We start from the raw sequence: 18,916 nt of genomic DNA, 5'->3' as shown, positions 1-18,916 counted from the left end.
TAAAGTCACTCTTGTATTCATATCATTTAAATTTTTTTTAAAAGAGATTTTTGTTTGAGAGATTTTAATTTTATTTTAATTAATTAGTGTTTTATTAAGATACAGCTGATTTACAAAATTATACTAGTTTCAGGTATACAACATAGAAATACAAAATATTTATAGACTATACTGTATTTATAGTTATTCAAAAATATTGGCTATAGTCCCTGTGATGTAGCTCATTTATTTATTCACAGTAGTTTGTAGCTCTTAATCCCCATTTTACCCTGCCCCCTTCCCTCTCCCCAGTGGTAACCACTAGCTTGGTTTCTATACATATGAGTCTTTTTGTTTTGTTATATTTGGTAATATGTTTTATTTTTTAGATTCCACATATAAGTGAAAACATACAGTATTTGTCTTTTTCTGACTTATTTCACTAAGCATGATACCCTCGAGGACCATCCATTTTGTTGTTAATGGTAAATTTCATTCTTTTTTATGGTGGAGAAGTATTCCATTGTATATATGTACCACATTTTCTTTATCCATTCCTCTGTCAGTGGACACTTAGGTTGCTTCCATGTCCAAAATAGCGTTTGCCAGCACCAGGGTCTGCTTGGTAGAATGAGCTCCCAGATGGCTGCCCCCGTGTCTATGTTCCCAGAGTGACCTCTAGTTGCCTCCTGCCTCTTCAGGAGGTTCTCAAGATCAGCAGGTAAGACTAATGCAGGTTCCTTTCAAATTACTGCTGCTGCCCTGGGTCCCTGAGCAGGTAAGGTTTTGCATGCACCGCTTAAGAGTGGAGTCTCTATTTCCCACTGCTCTCTGGGACTCCTGAAAGTAAACTCTGATGGCCTCAAAGACCAGTGTTCTTGGAACTCGTCTTCTTGCTACAGGATTCCTGGACTGAGGAGCCTGATGTGTGGTTTGGACCCCTTGGTCCCTTTAGGAGAATCTCTGCAATTGCAATTGTTCTCCCATTTGTGGGTCATCCCCTGGGGTTATGGGTCTTAATTAGACGAAATCTCTGCTCCTACTTCCCTTCTTGTTGTAGTTACTTCTTTCTGACTTTAGTTGTAGACGGTCTTTCCTGGTAGGTTCCAGTCTTTTTCACAGATGGTTCTTCTGCAGATAGTGATGGTTTTGGTGTGCCCATGAGAGGAGGTGAGCTCAGGGTCTTAACATCCTTCGGTCTTGGGAATTGCTTCTCTTCATAGTACCAACTGAACTAGGACTAACTGTTGATTTTGAATTATTAGAGATAGTTTTCTTAAATTTAAGTTACAACATTGTAATTTTGACAAAAACTTGAAACAATAAAACTGGAAAAATAATCTTCAGTTATGTTCTTTTCTATTTTCATTTAACAAACAGGAAGCATTTCAGTTTTTGAGTGACAATAAGGATAGTGTTTTCTTGTTTAAAGCATATTCAAGAACCTATTATTATATTCCTCAATATTTCAATTTTCATATTCCACTACCTTTGCTTCCTTTAAAAATTATTTATAAAGGAAACTGTCCATTGGTCCATATAGTTGAACCATTGTTATTCAAGAAGTAATCCCAATGCAATTTCTAATAAGTTGTATAAAAAAGATTTCCACTTGTATTATAGTTTATAAGCAGCTTGACACAGGCCAGGTTCACATAATTTTGGTTGTATTGAAAAGGACCTAACCTTTAATTCTTTAAACACTATAATATGGTAGGAACAAAATAAAACAAGCAAAAAATCCCAACCATTGAAGCTGGTGGTCCCTGGCATGAAACATACACAGTCTTTCCATGTCAGTTTCTTTAACGGTGAAAGAATGTATTCAGACTACATGACCTCTAATAATATGTTATTACCATACTTGTAATGGTAACAGTGGTAATACCACTGTTATTATCGTACTTGTCTATTATGATGGTGCAGATGCTCATTAAGAAATGAGCAATACAGCTCATTGACGGGAGTTTGATCTGCTGTGGGACAAACATTTGGAAACAATGGTCAACATAAAGGACTCAGTGGAGGGACAGCTTCATAGAAAAGACATGAGTAGTGTTACTTGTGTTGGTGTGGACCAGTATTGCCTGAACTTGATAATGAAGACTTCTTAAATAAAAATAGCTTCTCAGGCCCTTGAGAACACATTTTTTGAAACTAATTGGAGAAAAACCTATTCTAGAATATAGAAAACCATGTATTCTCAACACTAGTGTTATTAGAAAATTAAGAAAATAATTTCTTAGGGAGTGAAAAAAATCTTACTTTTTTAATAGATAAAGAACTAGTATATGTAAATATATACACAGTATATCTGAAGTATTAAAACATCACAGAAGAGGACAAAAATGTCTAAGAAGCCTCAGGAAGGGAGGCAATAAAGAAAAGAAAAAAGGTTAAGAAACACCATTCTAGGCTATACAAACCCGTCATTTAGTGATTTTTTTTTAATGACTGAATGTCAAAGGTTGATTAACTAGTAACCTTCTCTTGAAGTCACTCTTAGCTGCTGGGTTATCATCGAATGTTCTTTCATTCCTTATATCAGCTAATTGAAAATTCTTTTTTTACTGAGTTCTCACTTTGCTTAGAGCTTCAATTCTGCTTTATATCCTGTTTAAATGTTTGTGTTGTATAAAGATTAACTGCAAAATGTTTGGGTTTGATTTAAGGTTATTGATGAAAGTTTAGTGTGCTTCCAAAAGTGTGTTCATTCATTCATTTTCTCAACAAACCTGGGTTGAATGCCTTCTATTGTACTTTGGAAAAAAGATAACATCCCTGTCCTGGATAAGCTTATACTCTATTTGGATGACAAATAACATACTTTATCTACAAATAAAGATTCTTTTTTGGATAATAGCTCAGGACTATTTTTTATTGTAATGATTTACTTGTAAATTCAACTCAGACACTGTTTAGAGCTTATTGTACTTGTTAGAAACTTGGAAGTTATATAGAAAAACCACATTGTAGGCTCCCCATGGAGCTTATGGCATTACCCTTTTTCTGGTGGAGATTAGGACCCCTATCACTGTGGCATGAGAACATTTGTTATACTTAAAGGAGATACAAATGAGGTTCTACCAGAGAACCCAAGAGGAAAAGGCTAATTGTTCCAGAGTGAGAGGGTGACTCTAGAAGGAGGGGCAGCTCCTTTAAGCACTCCTGAATAATGTTTCTTAGGAAGTTAAGTTTTTTATTAATAGTGCCTAGAACTTATAGACTACTTCTTGCTAATGATGCAGAATGTTTCACAAGTAGCATTCTCTGTATTTTTATAATACCCTACTGAGATAAAAAGAGGTAGGTATTAATTCTCTCACTTTACAGGATGGATCAAAATACTTTTTAATATAGTAGAGCCTTGTATTTTAAAATTTAATATTAACAAAATGTTATGGACATGAATTCCTGAGCTTGACTCCTACATTTCCAAATGCCTGTTGGCTATTTCCATGGAGTGATCTTTAATCTCCCATTGAAAAAACAACTAAGTTGAAGTTCTAATCTTCCCCACTAACTGTCACCAAGCCTCCCCCATCACCCTGTTACTCAGGAGGGAAACCTTGGAATCACCCTGAATCCTTTCTTCTCTCTTGCCTTCTGTACACAATCATTCATGAAGATCAGATTCCATTCTAGATGCAGATGTAGGGGATGGACGTGTGAATGTGGGGGGGGTGGGGTGGGAAATTGGGGTTGACATATACACACTACCATGTATAAAATAAATAACTAGTGGGAAGCTGCTGCATAGCCCAGGGAACTCAGCTTGGTGCTCTGTGATGACCTAGAAGGCTAGGATGGGGAGTGGGAGAGAGGCCCAAGAGGGAGGGGGTATATGTATTCATATAACTGATTCACTTTGTTGTATAGCAGAAACTAACACAAAACTATGGGCTTCTCAGGTGGTGCTAGTGGTAAAGAACCCTCCCACCAATGCAGGTTGGAGATAAGATATGCCAGTCTGATCCCTGGGTCGGGAAGATCCCTTGGAGAAGGGAATGGCAATCCATTCCAGTATTCTTGCCTGGACAATCCCATGGACAGAGGAACCTGGCAGGCTACAGTTCTTAGGGTTGCACAGAGTCAGACATGACTGGAATGACTTAGCGCACAGCACACAACATAACTCTGTAAAGCAACTATGCCTCAATTTAAAAAAAAGATCTGATTCCAGTTTTTTTTTTTTATATCAAGGGTTGAAAATTGGCAGCTCATAGGTCTGTATACATATCTTTATAAATGTCTATATGTTTGGATGCATGTATATATGTATTTTGAGCCAGGACAGCCTTTTCTAAGTTGAATTAGAATGCCTTCAGGGGCACTTAGACTCTCTTCTTAGTCATTGTTATATCCACTTCCATTCCTCCAGCTCCCTTCCTCTTTTTTCTTTTACAAAAAATAATTAAATTGTTGAAAAATATATTCAAATTCTACTTGTGGGAAAATGAAAAATGAGATTACCAACATCAGGGTATTCATTGATTTGGATTTGCTAGTATTTCCGTACAAGCAGTACTAGTGATAATTTTTTTCTTTGAAACTAGAGTAAAATCATCATAAATTTTTATACCCAGCTGTTCTAGTCATAATTTAAATCACAGAAACTCTCCACAGGACCTCAGACTTTTTTGGGGGGGGGGAGGTATCTTTTTTCTGGCAGGACTAATTACTCTGAAAATAGTAGGGTGAGACTGAATGCTGTCCTTAGTATACAGGAGACTGTCACCTCCTTTGGAAAACAAATCTTTGTGGCTTAACCTGTCTGGTGTTCTCAGCTCATTGCCAAATTGGTTAATCTCCCTAGATTCTGTTAATTTGATTATGCCATTGTGTACGGGAACTCTGAGCTGGAGTTCTTTCCTGTTCCTTAAATATGTCAAACATATAAGTTGCAGTGTTATGTGGTTTGGGTTGAAAAGGGCAGGACTTGCCAACATTTATCACCTTAAGAATTGCTTCTATCTCATCCTCATATATACAAAAGTCAGAGCTATAAGACACTAAAACATCTGTATGAAAACAAAAAACTCAGCAGAAATATTGGATTAAAATGTCTATTCTTTGCTAATTTCTTTTAAAATTTTCAGCCAAATGTGTGTGTTTGTGTTGTTGAAGTTTGTTGAATTCAAAGTAGGACTGTTTATTATGAGGATAATTTTCTTTTACATGGCTAAGTATGAGTTATTTAGGGAAAAAAGGAACATCAAGTCTCAGGGTCAAATGTGATTCAGAAGAGTTAGATTTTAAATGTGAAGTGATAGAATATTTTATCCAATTTATTTTGTTGTTGTTATTGTTCAGTCACCCAGTTGTGTTCAACTCTTTACGACTCCATGGACTGCAGCATGCCGAGCCTCCCTGTTCCTCACCGTCTCCCAGAGCCATCTCATCATCTGATGCCCTCTTCTCCTTCTGCCTTCAACCTTCCCCAGCATCAGGACTTTTCCAACAAGTTGTCTGTTTGCATCAGATGACCAAAATACTGGAGCTTCAGCTTCAGCCTCTGTCCTTCCAGTGAATATTCCGGGTTTATCTCCCTTAAGATTGACTGGTTTGATCTCCTTGCTGTCCATGGGACTTTCAGGAGTCTTCTCCAGTACTGCAGTTCGAAGGCATCAAAAATTCTTTGGTGTTCTGCCTTCTTTATGGTCCAACTCTCACAATCATACGTGACCACTGGGAAGACCATAGCCTTGATATACTGACCTTTGTCGGCAGAGCACTGTCTGTGCTTTTCAACACATTGTCTAGGTTTATCATCGCTTTCCTGTCAAGAAGCAATAGTCCTCTGATTTCATGGTTGCAGTCACCATCTGCAGTTATTTTGGAGCCCAGAAAGAGGAAATCTGTCACTACTTCCACCTTTTCCCCTTCTATTTGCCATGAAGTAATGGGGTTGGATGCCAATTTATTTTACTTGCTTTATATTTTTATTTATACATGAGTGTATTAAAATTTATTTCCAATAATTAAAAAACTGACTCTTTTAATGTGTTAATTCCAGTGTTAAGAAAGTTTTATATAATAGCTTGATCGTAGCTTCTTTTCTTTAGTAGCACATACACTTGATGGCATCTTTTGTTTAGATACAACATAGTGATACTAAATACTTCATAAGATTGTTATGAGGGACTGAATAAGTGAGTCAGAGAATAACTTAGAGTAGGATCTATCATTTAGTAAATACAAATAAATATCAGCAATCATTATAATTGACCAAAGAACAACGATATCATCTTGAATGACAATGCATTATTAATAATGATGATTATGCCTTAATTATGATTCAGTTTTACAGGTGCTGTACTGGCTGTCAGAATGAAAACTTTTTTTTCTACTTACATAAAAGTCACATTTGAAGAAACTGATGGAACAGCTCGTAAATTGATCTCATCACATTCAAGTTCTAAACCTTGGCAAATGCATTGCATGGGTGCAGAACCGACCACTGAGTAAAGAGGATGTAGTGAGGAGAGGGGATGATGAGGGACCAGAAACAGGAGGGGAAGGAAAAGAAAGAAGCAAAAAACTATGAGAAAATCATACACAAAACTGTGTCATGTCTTATATAAGCAATTTGTGCAAAGCTTTAAATTAAGGTTCCAAAAGTTTGCTTTAAACATTAAAATGATACTAGGACCTTAAGATAAGGAAACATACACATTTAACGGCCCATGCATTTAAAAAAGTAGCAGCTTGTTCTTCTCCATTTGTTGGAAAATGAAGTCATCTTATTTTATCCTTGGAGAGTAGCTATGTCTAAAGGTGACATGACAGTGTGTGATACGCTTTACTGTTCATTTTAAAGCTGCTACTTAAGAATAAAGTGTTCATTTTAATGGAATACTAAGCTGTTTTTAACTGGCAAGAAAAAGAACTTGACTGTGAACTATAGTGCTGGTAGATTTTCTTTTTAAATTTAGGAACTCTTCAAAGGACTTCTTTTGGTTTATGTAGGACTGTAAGGATGCCTACTGCTTCACTTAAGGAAGTGAACATTTTTTATGCATAGCTATTCTGTTCTTACTGATGGGAGTTGGAAAGAGAGGGAAAATTGGGATGTATGCCTTCGGCTACCTTTGTGGGCTCCCAATATTGCTAAGGTTTATTAGAGATTTGGGGTGGTGTGTTCATATAGTTAAATGGGAATATTATTCAGTGTCATAGACATCGTCTGATCCCTGAGTTGATGAAGAATGGATGCTGCCTCATCAAGAGCAATGGGGCATATTCTCTTTTACATTTACTTTGAAACCCTGCGCTTAGAGCAGAGCTTATAGACTTGAATGTCTACAGAGGCAGGCAAAGTGGGTACCGATCGCATCCTGGGGTCCCAGTGGGACAGCTTCTCCTAACTGTTGCCCTATTACCATAGGAGCATGTGTGGCCAAGTCAACCAACTTCCTCAAAGAAGCCCGAAAAGCAATACTTTTTATATAATTACCTACTTATAAACAGTAATACTTAAAAACATTTTAATCATCATAGGACAGACAAAACTTCTTGTGAGAACTTTCTGTTTGCAGACTTTTAGTCTAGAACCTTTACAGGAAAGTTTCTGGAGAGTGGAAAAGCATCTTGATGGCAAAGAAGACATTCTGGAGGCAAAGATGGTGGATGATGGTGGGAAATTTGCACAGTGAGCTCCAGCCTTGGAAGCAGCCAGGTATTCCTTTACTCAGATATATGGCCACAGGTGCTTTTTGTCTCCTTCCAAACAGCTCCGCAGATTTCCTACAGAATCCTGAGAGCTTACGATCATAATTTAGGTTTTGTGTGTTTTGTCAGCAGAGTCTGTGCCAAGAAGCTTTGAACAGTCTTATGGTTGTAAGTGACCATTTTGGCAACGGATCCCTAAAAACTGCTGCTGCTGCTGCTAAGTCGCTTCAGTTGTGTCCGACTCTGTGTGACCCCATAGACGGCAGCCCACCAGGCTCCCCCGTCCCTGGGGTTCTCCAGGCAAGAACACTGGAGTGGGTTGCCATTTCCTTCTCCAATGCATGAAAGTGAAAAGTGAAAGTGAAGTCGCTCAGTTGGGTCGGACTCTTAGCGACCCCATGGACTGCAGCCTACCAGGTTCCTCCGTCCATGGGATTTTCCAGGCAAGAGTACTGGAATGGGTTGCCATTGCCTTCTCCCCCTAAAAAGTAGTTCTATCTAAATTCCTGTGCTAACGTGTGTATTGTTGGGAGGGGACAGGGAGCTTTCGGAGGGGAGATGAATGGCCTGAGAAGTTGGTACAAAGGGTAAAAATAGAAGGTGGAGAAGATAGCATTAATCTGGTGTTTTTTTCCTATTTTTATAGGCTCAGTTAAGATTGATAATTCATACGTGTTGATGAGGAAAGTGAAAGAATAGCACCTAAATATCCTACCAGGAAAGAAGGATGAAGCAAATTATGTCACTTAAAAATTTATGGTATTTTGAAAGATTTATAGTATGAATACTTGACTATGCTAAAATGCTACCTGAAAATATGACAAGAATGGATTGCACAGAAAATTTCAACTATGCTAAAATAAAAAGAAAGATGAGTAATGAACCAGCAAGTTAATGCTGGTAGCTTCTGAGTGGTGAAGTTATGGCTAAGTAAATAATTCTTTCCAAATCAATATACTTTCCATATTCCTCAAATTTAAACTTTATGAATATATTTATTATGATGGATATATTTTCCACGATATTTTTCTTGAGAGGTGACTTTATAAATGTGAGTTCCTCACATTTCATCCAGTCATAAAGTATTATAAGCCAGTTAAATTTCTCAGTTAAGTTTCCAATAAATACTTATTATAATAAAATTGGATAAAGTGATATAGTAGGAACCTTAATTTAAGTTTCACCCCCTAATTTTACACTATACTTTACATTTAATTTTTACACTGGTTTTAAGTTTGAAAAAAGATACTGAATTTTAAATTACCACCCCACCCCTATCTTTCTCGAAAATTCTAGTTAAAAATTATATGTTTGCTCATTTCTAAGAACAGATAAAAAATTGCCTTTGTACTTTTTGAAGTATCATTTTTGGTGTAGCTGCATTCCTCTTGCGTAAGAATACTTAGGGAACATTTCTCCCAGAGCTCATCATCTGGTAAAAAATTTATTTCTCTTGCTGACTTGATCTGTTTTTCCCATTTGTTTGATTTTGCTTTACAGACCAGACTATCAAAGTTATGTGACCCACTATTTTCCCTCTTTGACCTAATGACTACAAAATTAACTAGGTAGTAACTTTTCTCAGTGAGGTTTTCTTATATAATTTTCTTTCTCCCATTTACCATGGAATTTTTGTCTCTTATGTCAAGTTAATGGGTTATGTCTGTTCATAGCCATATTTATTTTTATTGAAAATTTCCTAACATCCTTTTGGGAATAATGTGAAATATAAAAAGATTCAATTGAAATTTAAGAAATGAAAAGGATATAGAATAAATCAAAAGAGAAAATAAAAATGATATTTTGAGACTGTATGGCTTAATCCATTAGTTTTATGCTTGATATTAGTAGTTAAATTATACCTGTTAACTTTTTCCTTTTCCAAAAGCTTTCAGCTTTTTCATGATCAAGTAATCTGGTCTCTCTCTGTATATATTTTGGCCACACCATGCAGCCCGCGAGATCTTAGTTCCTAAACACAGATTAGTTCCCTAACCCTAATCAAACCTATGCCCCCTGAAGTGGAAGTGCAGAGTCCTAAACACTGAACCACCAAGGAAGTTCCACGGTTTCCATATTTTGACAAGAAGACAACATGTGGTTGAGATAGATTGCTGAGTGACCTGTGAGATTAACAGGAGGGATTATATCCACTTGAAGTGGGGATTGATAGCAGTTTTTTATTAGTTTTATTTGAGGAGTAAAGGCAAAAAATATTAAAAAAAAATTAAAAAGCTGCACTTTACAATTTGTGGTAGAACATAAAGTGGAAAATGTAGTAAAGGATTCTTTTCCCCAAGCCCTTCCTTTTAACCAAAGTTTTGAAAGCTATGATTGAAATTACAACTTTAATGCACACATCTATATGTGAATAATTTATTAGAATAAACCCAATTTATTTAAAAAGAATTGTGTATATTGATCCTCCTGATTTTAGAAATTACAGAGTTTATCCTCAATGTTATACCCTCCTACAATCCTTTCCACGGTTTTTGTAAGTTTTTGCTATGTGACTAAATGTAGATTGTAACAAATAAGGCTTTTTGGTAGCTGTAAAGTATGACTTAGACCCAAGAAGCTTTTTCACTTAAAAATGTTAAAATCCCAACAGCTTCTCTGCTCTTGTTTCCATTCCCTTTAAATTGGAGTTGCTTTTATATCAGAATTTACAGTGACTGTGTAAAGGGGATATGTAAAATAGAAACCCCAATGCACTGACATTAATTTTGTTCACATCATACCTAGCATGATTTAGTCCTGTTGCACTTATGATCCCCAAGTCATTTAAAAATAAATTTCTCAATTTCAGGTTGTATGTCTAATAGAAAATTATAATTTTGCAAATAGAAAACTGCAATTAACTTTATAAAAATATTAAAAACATTGTATCCAACTTTTAAGAACATGGTGTCTTACTATAAACCCATAGACAAGGATGCTCAGCCCTTCTAACTACTTACAGCATTCAGATGTTTCTGCCACGATACTGGGATACAAGGACATCATTTTGTAGTTATTGCCATAATATCTGTCAAATTGTGTAGACCATCCGTTGATGTCTCCTAAAATAAAGATCAGAGAACAGAAAGGTTCAAGAATAGAAATATTCTGGAGTGTTGGGGAAAACAGGTCTTCTCTTTAAGATAACATAATGACCTTTTGGAAACAGAATCTAAAAAAGCAGATTTATATGTATGCTTCCATATCCAGGGCGTCCCTGGTGACTCAGATGGTAAAGAATTTGCCCATACACAACTAAATTGCTTTGCTGTGCAACATAAATTAATGAAACATTGTAAATCAACTACATTCTAATAAAAATTAATTTAAAAAAGAAATGGGTGATTGACAAACAGAGAAAGATCATCTGGGAGCTTGTCAACAAGGAGAATTTCTGGCCCCCCACTTAGACATCCTGATTTCACAGGTCCCCTAATCTCTGGTTTCAATAGGCACTAGAGGTGGTTCTTCAGCAAGCAGTGTTCAAGCCACACGTTTTTAATTTTATATTGGAGTAAAGCTGATTTGCAATGTTGTGTTAGATTCACATGTACAGCAAAGTGATCCAGTTATACATATACATGTATCTGTCCCATTTCAAATTCTTTTCCCATTTAGGTTTTTACAGAGTATTGAACAGTTTCATGTGCTTTAAGTCCTTGTGAGTTATCTATTTTAAATATAACTGTAACAAACAGTACTTTAGATGTACTGAAACACAGTACACTGTTCTTAGCATCTTCATTTTAACTTCCCTCAGTCTCTCCAATCGGGTAGACTGATGTTGGAGATGGACGGCCATAGTTGTTAAATAGAAAAAGAAAAAATAACATGACCAGCATGATCTTTTTCTTTTTTTAAGGCGCTATGGTATCATGGGTAGTGTTGAGTGATTATCCTCTGAATGCTTACATATTTTCTCATCTATATTTTCTGATTTTGATGTGAAACTCTTGTCTCATTAAAAAAATGAGGCCAAAAATAGTAAAAAAAAAAAAAACAAAAACTTCATTTGGTGGGAGGGAAAAAATAATTTTTCCTCACAAAATTCCTCATGAACTTGCAGTTATTTTTGAATCTGAGACCATGAGGCCAGTCATGAGATGGAAAGGATGTGAGTTGGGGTGCAGGAGAAGCTTCTCTGTACCATCTGCAGAGGTATCAGCCTTATCCCATTGCAGGTTGGGGATGGGTTTAAAGGGGATCCTTCCCAAAGGATCCTGTTTTCAGGATGCTGTTGGGACTCTTTAAAGATGCATAAACATAAACAAGAGACCCGGGTTCAATCCCTGGGTGGCGAGCATCCCCTGGAGAAAGGAAAGGTTACCCACTTCAGTATTCTTGCCTGGAGAATTCCATGGAGCCTGGGGTCACAAAGAATCAGACACGACTGAGGGACGAACACTAACTTTCCAACATATAAACAGGTGATAGAAGTGATAAAAGCTTATCTTGTGTAATTTAGGACTAAATTTAAATCTGGCATCTATTTTATAAGTTATTTCTGCTGTGTATGTATAATTCAAACCCAAGATTGAGTCCAGATAGTGCAACTTTGCCTGGATTTGGTGAACCTAACCTCATCCATGGTTTTCCGTCTAATCAGAGGACTTCCAAATTACATTTCCAGTCTGCACTTTATCTTGTGTAACATGGACTCTGCTCACTATAAGCACCTAGAACACAACATTCTCCAAATGGAACTCATCATCTTTCTCCATATAATCTTGCTGTTTCTCCTAAATTTTCTGGATTGGTGAATGAGCTGCTCAACTCAGAAAATGTTTTGAATACGCTCCTATCTGATTAAATATAATTTGTACAAATTTCCTCCATCTCCAGGTTATTTTCTTATTTTCCATGGCTCATTAAGTCTTTCATGAAGATTACATTTGGGAAAGGAAAGGTATTCTAACATAAGTGTTATGTATGCCTGTAAAATTAGGCTTCCTTTTAAAGTTTCACTAAAAATAAGTTGGAAAGAAGAGATGCTATTTAAAGATTGTATTTATAGCTGTTTCCATCTTTTAGTGTTGCTTATTAGTTTGAACACTTCTTTATTATGAAGGATTTCAAAATAAACACAAGTAGCAAGGCAGTATAATGATATCCCAATGATATTTTTATGATATCTCAGAGGGAGACGGTTGATGGACCTCAAGTTTACCTTCTGCAGACATCAGCTTGAGACTCCAGCTGAGTGCCAGTAATTGGATGGACAAAAGAGACACCCCAGAAACAGCAAATCCCAGCGTCTGAACAACCAGGAACCAGGTCAAAGTGCCTCGCTGACCCTTGACATTGTGAGTAGAGTCACAGGAGGAAGGAAGGAACTTGAAAGACTAAGTTTGTTCAGGTGAATAGAGACGGTAGCTTGTTGCAACTGTAAAGATTTAATGCATCCTTTTATTTTTTTATTTTTATTTTTTTTTTGCTCTCCCACCATTCAGTTTAGAATGCTTTTTCATTCTTTAGAAGCTGGTAACTTAGTTCTATGTTTTCCAGACTCCAAGAAGTTCAGCTCTTATAGCTATATTTCCACCAGTGGGATGCACTCATGCGAGACTGGAAGTTTGTAGACTCCTTGTGGGTACCTGCTGTGGGTGGGACAGTTACCATGGTCCCAGCTTCCTGGGTAAAGAGCTGATGAGCCATAGTGGATGCTTCTTAATCTTGGGCTTGCAAGTATATTAGTGTTTTCCCCACTCCTGCCTCTATATTCTTTATAACGATTCTATAAACACATTATTCTCCAAGTGAAACCTCTTTTTTTTCCTTAAGCCTCCCAAACTCCAGAGTGGTTTCTGTTTTCTCCTTCCAGAAGGGGTTGCAGATAACAATCTCAAGGATAATAACATTGGATTGGTTATCTGACCTGAATGGTTTTGAAGATAATGACAGTCCTGTTACTATTAGAAAATTGTACTCTCATAGTCTATGGCACACTGTGACCAAAAAGTTGTTTAAATGATCACTTATGGCTTCCTGGGCTTATGTGCCTCTTCAGAAGATAGACTCTGGCAAAGCAATTGCTATGGTAACGCATCAGAATGAAAACAAGAAATGTCAAGTGTTGTGGAATGAAGTGACTATGAGGATAGCCCTGGAGAGATTAAAGAGAGAAAATGACAATCTCAGGGTATGACATCATCAGCTCAAGAAGGTTCAGAGAACCAGGGAGCTGCCATAACTACCCTAAGATAACCTTTTATCTTCTGGGACCTCGGGACTCAGATAGGACTCAAATCTAATGAGTTGCTAAGGTTACAACATAAGCTGAATTCACATTTTGTCCTATCTTTTATTTATTTATTTATTTTTGATTGCTCTGGGTCTTTGTTGCTGTGCAATTTCTATAGTTGTGGTGTGTGAGCTTCTCGTCGTGGTGGCTTCCCTTGTTGCAGAGCACACACCGTAGGGCATGTGGGCTTCAGCAATTATGGCACATGAGCTTAGCAGTTGTGGTTCTCTCGTTCTAGAGCAGAAGCTCAATATTTGATTCATGGATTTAGCTTCTCTGTGGCATGTGGGACTTTCCCAGATCAGGGATCGAACTCATGTCTCCTGCATTGGCAGGCAGATTCTTTACCACTGAGCCGTAAGGGAAGCCCTTTTCCTATATTTTAAGTGAACACTAGGACTCTGATTTGAAAAGAGAGGGACCCTGGGAATTGTAATGAGACGTTTGAGCATGTTTAGTTGAATTTGCATCCCCCTAAATCCCTATCCTACTGAACCTCCCTGGCCAGCATAAGCAGCTGCCTTCCCCTGTCCAATGAGGTTGCTTGTTTCTGGGAGGCTTGCTAGTTACTTTCAGTTCAGTTCAGTTGCTTAGCTGTGTCTGACTCTTTGCAACCCCATGGACTGCAGCATACCAGAATTCCCTGTCCATCACCAACTCCTGGAGTTTGCTCAAATTCATGTCCATCGAGTCGGTGATGCCATCTAACCATCTTATCCTCTGTCATCCCCTTCTCCTCCCATCTTCAATCTTCCCCAGCATCAGGGTCTTTTCCAATGAGGTGGTTCTTTGCATCAGGTGGCCAAAGTGTTGGAGTTTCAGCTTCAGCATCTGTCCTTCCAATGAATATTCAGGACTCATCTCCTTTAGGATTGGCTGGTTGGATCTCCTTGCAGTCCAAGGGAATCTCAAGAGTCTTCTCCAACACCACAGTTCAAAAGCATCAATTCTTCAGTGCTCAGCTTTCTTTATAGTCCAACTCTCACATCCATACACGACTACTGGAAAAACCATAGCTTTGACTAGACGGACCTTTGTTGGCAAAGTAATGCTTTTTAATATGCTGTCTAGGTTGGTCACAGCTTTGTTTCCAAGGAGCAAGCGTCTTTTAATTTCATGGCTGCCGTTACCATCTGCAGTGATTTTTGGAGCCCCCAAAAGTAAAGTCTCTCACTGTTTCCATTGTTTCCCCATTGATTTGCCATGAAGTGATGGGACCAGATGCCATGATCTTAATTTTTTGAATGTTGAGTTTTAAGTCGACTTTTTCACTCTCCTCTTTCACTTTCATCAAGAGGCTCTTTAGTTCCTCTTCACTTTCTGCCATAACGGTGGCAGGGCATTGGGGATGTGACCAGCTGTGTCTCCGTCTCCAGATGGGAGCGTTGGGGCTGTGCTCTTGGATTCAGCATTATTTAGGGGCTATCGTAGGGGCTTTGCTGATGCTTATGTTTTCAGCCTGAGAATTTTATAAGCATCTTATTTCTGTTTGACATACCTTGAGTTTCTTGTATGAGACCTTGATAGATATAGAGACATTTAATTATTGAATTAAAGCATGGTTTAAGTGGCATTGGATATTTAACCATTTGGGGGAATTCAGGTGGAGTCTCATGAGTGAGGACAAAGCAGTGATTTTTTTTTTTTTCTGAACCTGTGTACTTCAGTGTGGTTTGGTTCAGTGGGCTGCCTGCAGGAAGGGTGGGGATAATTTCCAGCATCTTACTGCATCGCCCATATGGGTTCTGGGGATGGGGTCAGGGGTCTTGCAGAATGCTCTGCTCTACTGGGCTCCAGAAACATCTATTTCTTTCCTTGGTTGTCAGGTTTTGAGGTCTATGGCATTGGGTTGTTTCCCTTTTCTGAGTTAGCTGCGTTTGATTTTTTTTAGGCAAGATTTTACTTTTAAAAACTGAGTTTGTGTCTTAGCTACAAGAAAGGATGATACTGTGAGAAATTTAAATTCTCTGATTTTTTAACAGAGAAGTTGAATATTAGCACTTAGCCCTGGGAGGACTGGCATTTAGCAAGTATGTACTACACTGTATTACTAGTTTTTATTTTATTCTCTATTTGGTCATTATTGCCAGCTTCACTTACAGATGGAAAAACTGATTCTCAGAAGTTTAAGTGATCTGACTAAGAAAGAGAATTATTAAAACTAACTGAAGGATTATAATAATAAAATTATTGTAATCATTTCTAGGCCCCAAATATGATTTAATCAATGTATATTCTTGTAGAAATTTCAACTTTTATATGACATTGCCTTGAAATATTTAGCTGTTGCTGTTATCCATTGCTCTCTTGCCTGTTTCACTTCCATTCTACAGGCTCTTACATCATCATTCTGTGGATTTTAGAAAAACTCATTTAAATGACAATCAGAAGCTGTTATAAAATAGCATTTAAGTTCATTACTGTTAGCCATAGAATCAATGGAAGTATTGTGAATCGTTAAGGTATAACTGGGTTTCCCAGGTGGTGCTGGTGGTAAAGAACCCACCTGCCAATGCAAGTTAGACGTAAGAGACATGAATTCGATCCCTGGGTCGGGAAGATCCCCTGGAGGAGGGCACAGCAACACACACCATCATGAAGTGATGGGACCAGATGCCATGATCTTAGTTTTCTGAATGCTGAGCTTTAAGCCAACTTTTTCACTCTCCTCTTTCACTTCATCAAGAGGCTTTTTAGTTTCTCTTCACTTTCTGCCATAAGGGTGGTGTCATCTGCATATCTGAGGTTATTTACATTTCTCCCGGCAATCTTGATTCCAGTTTGTGCTTCTTCCATCCCAGCGTTTCTCATGATGTACTCTGCGTATAAGTTGAATAAGCAGGGTAACAATATACAGCCTTGACGTACTCCTTTTCCTATGGAACCAGTCTGTTGTTCCATGTCCAGTTCTAACTGTTGCTTCCTGACCTGCATATAGGTTTCTCAAGAGGCAGGTAAGGGTTCTGGTATTTCCATCTCTTGAAGAATTTTCCACAGTTTATTGTGATCTACACAATCAAAGGCTTTGGCATAGTCAATAAAGCAGAAATAGATGTTTTTCTGGAACTCCCTTGCTTTTTTGATGATCCAGTGGATATTGGCAATTTTATCTCTGGTTCCTCTGCCTTTTCTAAATCCAGCCTGAACATCTGGAAGTTCACGGTTCATGTATTGCTGAAGCCTGGCTTGGAGAATTTTGAGCATTACTTTACTAGCGTGTGAGATGAGTGCAATTGTGCGGTAGTTTGAGCATTCTTTGGGATTGCCTTTCTTTGGGACTGGAATGAAAACTGACCTTTTCCAGTCCTGTGGCCACTGCTGAGTTTTCCAAATTTGCTTGCATATTGAGTGCAGCACTTTAACAGCATCATCTTTCAGGATTTGAAATAGCTCAACTGGAATTCCATCACCTCCACTAGCTTTGTTCGTAGTGATGCTTTCTAAGGCCCACTTGACTTCACTTTCCAGGCTGTCTGGCTCTAGGTGAGTGATCACAGCATCGTGATTATCTGGGTCATGAAGATCTTTTTTTGTACAGTTCTTCTGTGTATTCTTGCCACCTCTTCTTAATATCTTCTGCTTCTGTTAGGTCCGTGCCATTTCTGTCCTTTATTGAGCCCATCTTTGCTTGAAATGTTCTCTTGGTATCTCTAATTTTCTTGAAGAGATCTCTAGTCTTTCCCATTCTGTTGTTTTCCTCTATTTCTTTGCACTGATTGCTGAGGAAGGCTTTCTTATTTCTCCTTGCTATTCTTTGGAACTCTGAATTCAAATGGCAGTATCTTTCCTTTTCTCCTTTGCTTTTCTCTTCTCTTTTTTTCACAGCTCTTTGTAAGGCTTCCTCAGACAACCATTTTGCCTTTTTGCATTTCGTTTCCATGGGGATGGTCTTAATCCCTGTCTCCTGTACAATGTCACGAACCTCTGTCCATAGTTCATCAGGCACTCTGTCTATCAGATCTAGTCCCTTAAATCTATTTCTCACTTCCACTGTATAATCATAAGGGATTTGAGTTAGGTCATACCTGAATGGTCTAGTGGTTTTCCCTACTTTCTTCAATTTAAGACTCAATTGGCTTAGATATCTTTTCTCTTTATAAGATAATCGTTACCTTTTCTCTGAATTAGGCTCTGGATGTGACAAGGCACTGATTATTCTATAGAAGAGTTTTTTTGGTATCTACAGCTGGAGGGTGGAAGTCTGAACGACTCAACCTCGCAGGCTGCCAAGGCCTGTCTGGGGCAGGGGCAGTGCTACCCATGCTCACGTTTGTGTCCTGACCCATCCACCTGGACCTCAGCACACAGTGATGGGACTCAGAAGACGTGGCGGCTTGGCAGAGCCGGGCTTGCTTCCACTGGTGGCGTCTCACTGCCGCTATGACATTCATAAGACGGGAAGGTTGCATGACAGCCAGTAGGTGTTGCTTTTCCTTCGCTCTGGTTCTTCAGCAGGCCCTATGTTTAACTGAGCTTTTACAAGTGAGCTGTTTCAATATGCAGCACTTTTACCATTAATAGGTGGTGCAGTGCTTCGCATTACGGGCATTAGCAACCTTTCCTAATGCTTTGTCCTTCAGCATCAGTTTCTCACCCTTCTGTCCTAAAGGGGTTCACCATACACGGTGTATTTGCAACAATTTAGTCCAACAAACCTAAATAATGTAGTCACTTACACTGCTTCACTGCTCAGTCCCTTTCTAATCCTATCTTTTCTCTCCTTTTCTATCTCATTCTACCTCAGCACACACACACACCCACACCCACACCCACACACACGAGAGAGAGGGAAAAAGAGAGGGAAAAGAGAAAGCGGGGTGATGTGGAATTTGAGAATGCAGAAGGAAACAGGACAAGACAGTTTATATAATATTTCCCTAAGTCAGAGCATATATTTTGTAGGGCGTTCTCTTTTTAAATAGCAACATCTTCAAACAAACAAGCCTTTTCATAATTAACATTTACCTTCCGTCCTGCTTTCCCAAAGCATTTTCTTCTTCTCACCCATGACTTCCTCTCACCAGA

At 38.1% G+C, this 18,916-nt stretch overlaps 1 protein-coding gene across 1 annotated transcript in view; it reads right to left on the bottom strand.

Moving 5' to 3' along the window:
* Window positions 1–18,916, bottom strand: part of RXFP1 (relaxin family peptide receptor 1) — a 95,042-nt gene that overhangs the window by 62,843 nt on the left and 13,283 nt on the right. Inside the window, exons 3-4 of the mRNA XM_043900736.1 lie at window positions 10,611–10,712; window positions 6,334–6,520 (exon numbers count right to left, since the gene is read on the bottom strand). Coding sequence (XP_043756671.1) covers window positions 6,334–6,520; window positions 10,611–10,712 — 289 coding nt within the window. The remainder of the gene's footprint in view (window positions 1–6,333; window positions 6,521–10,610; window positions 10,713–18,916) is intronic.

The sequence above is a fragment of the Cervus elaphus genome, chromosome 5 (genome assembly GCF_910594005.1).
Source record: "Cervus elaphus chromosome 5, mCerEla1.1, whole genome shotgun sequence".
In the NCBI taxonomy this organism is placed as follows: Eukaryota; Metazoa; Chordata; class Mammalia; order Artiodactyla; family Cervidae; genus Cervus; species Cervus elaphus.
Note: the sequence above shows the minus strand (reverse complement) of the source record. Positions and strands in the feature narration are given on the sequence as shown.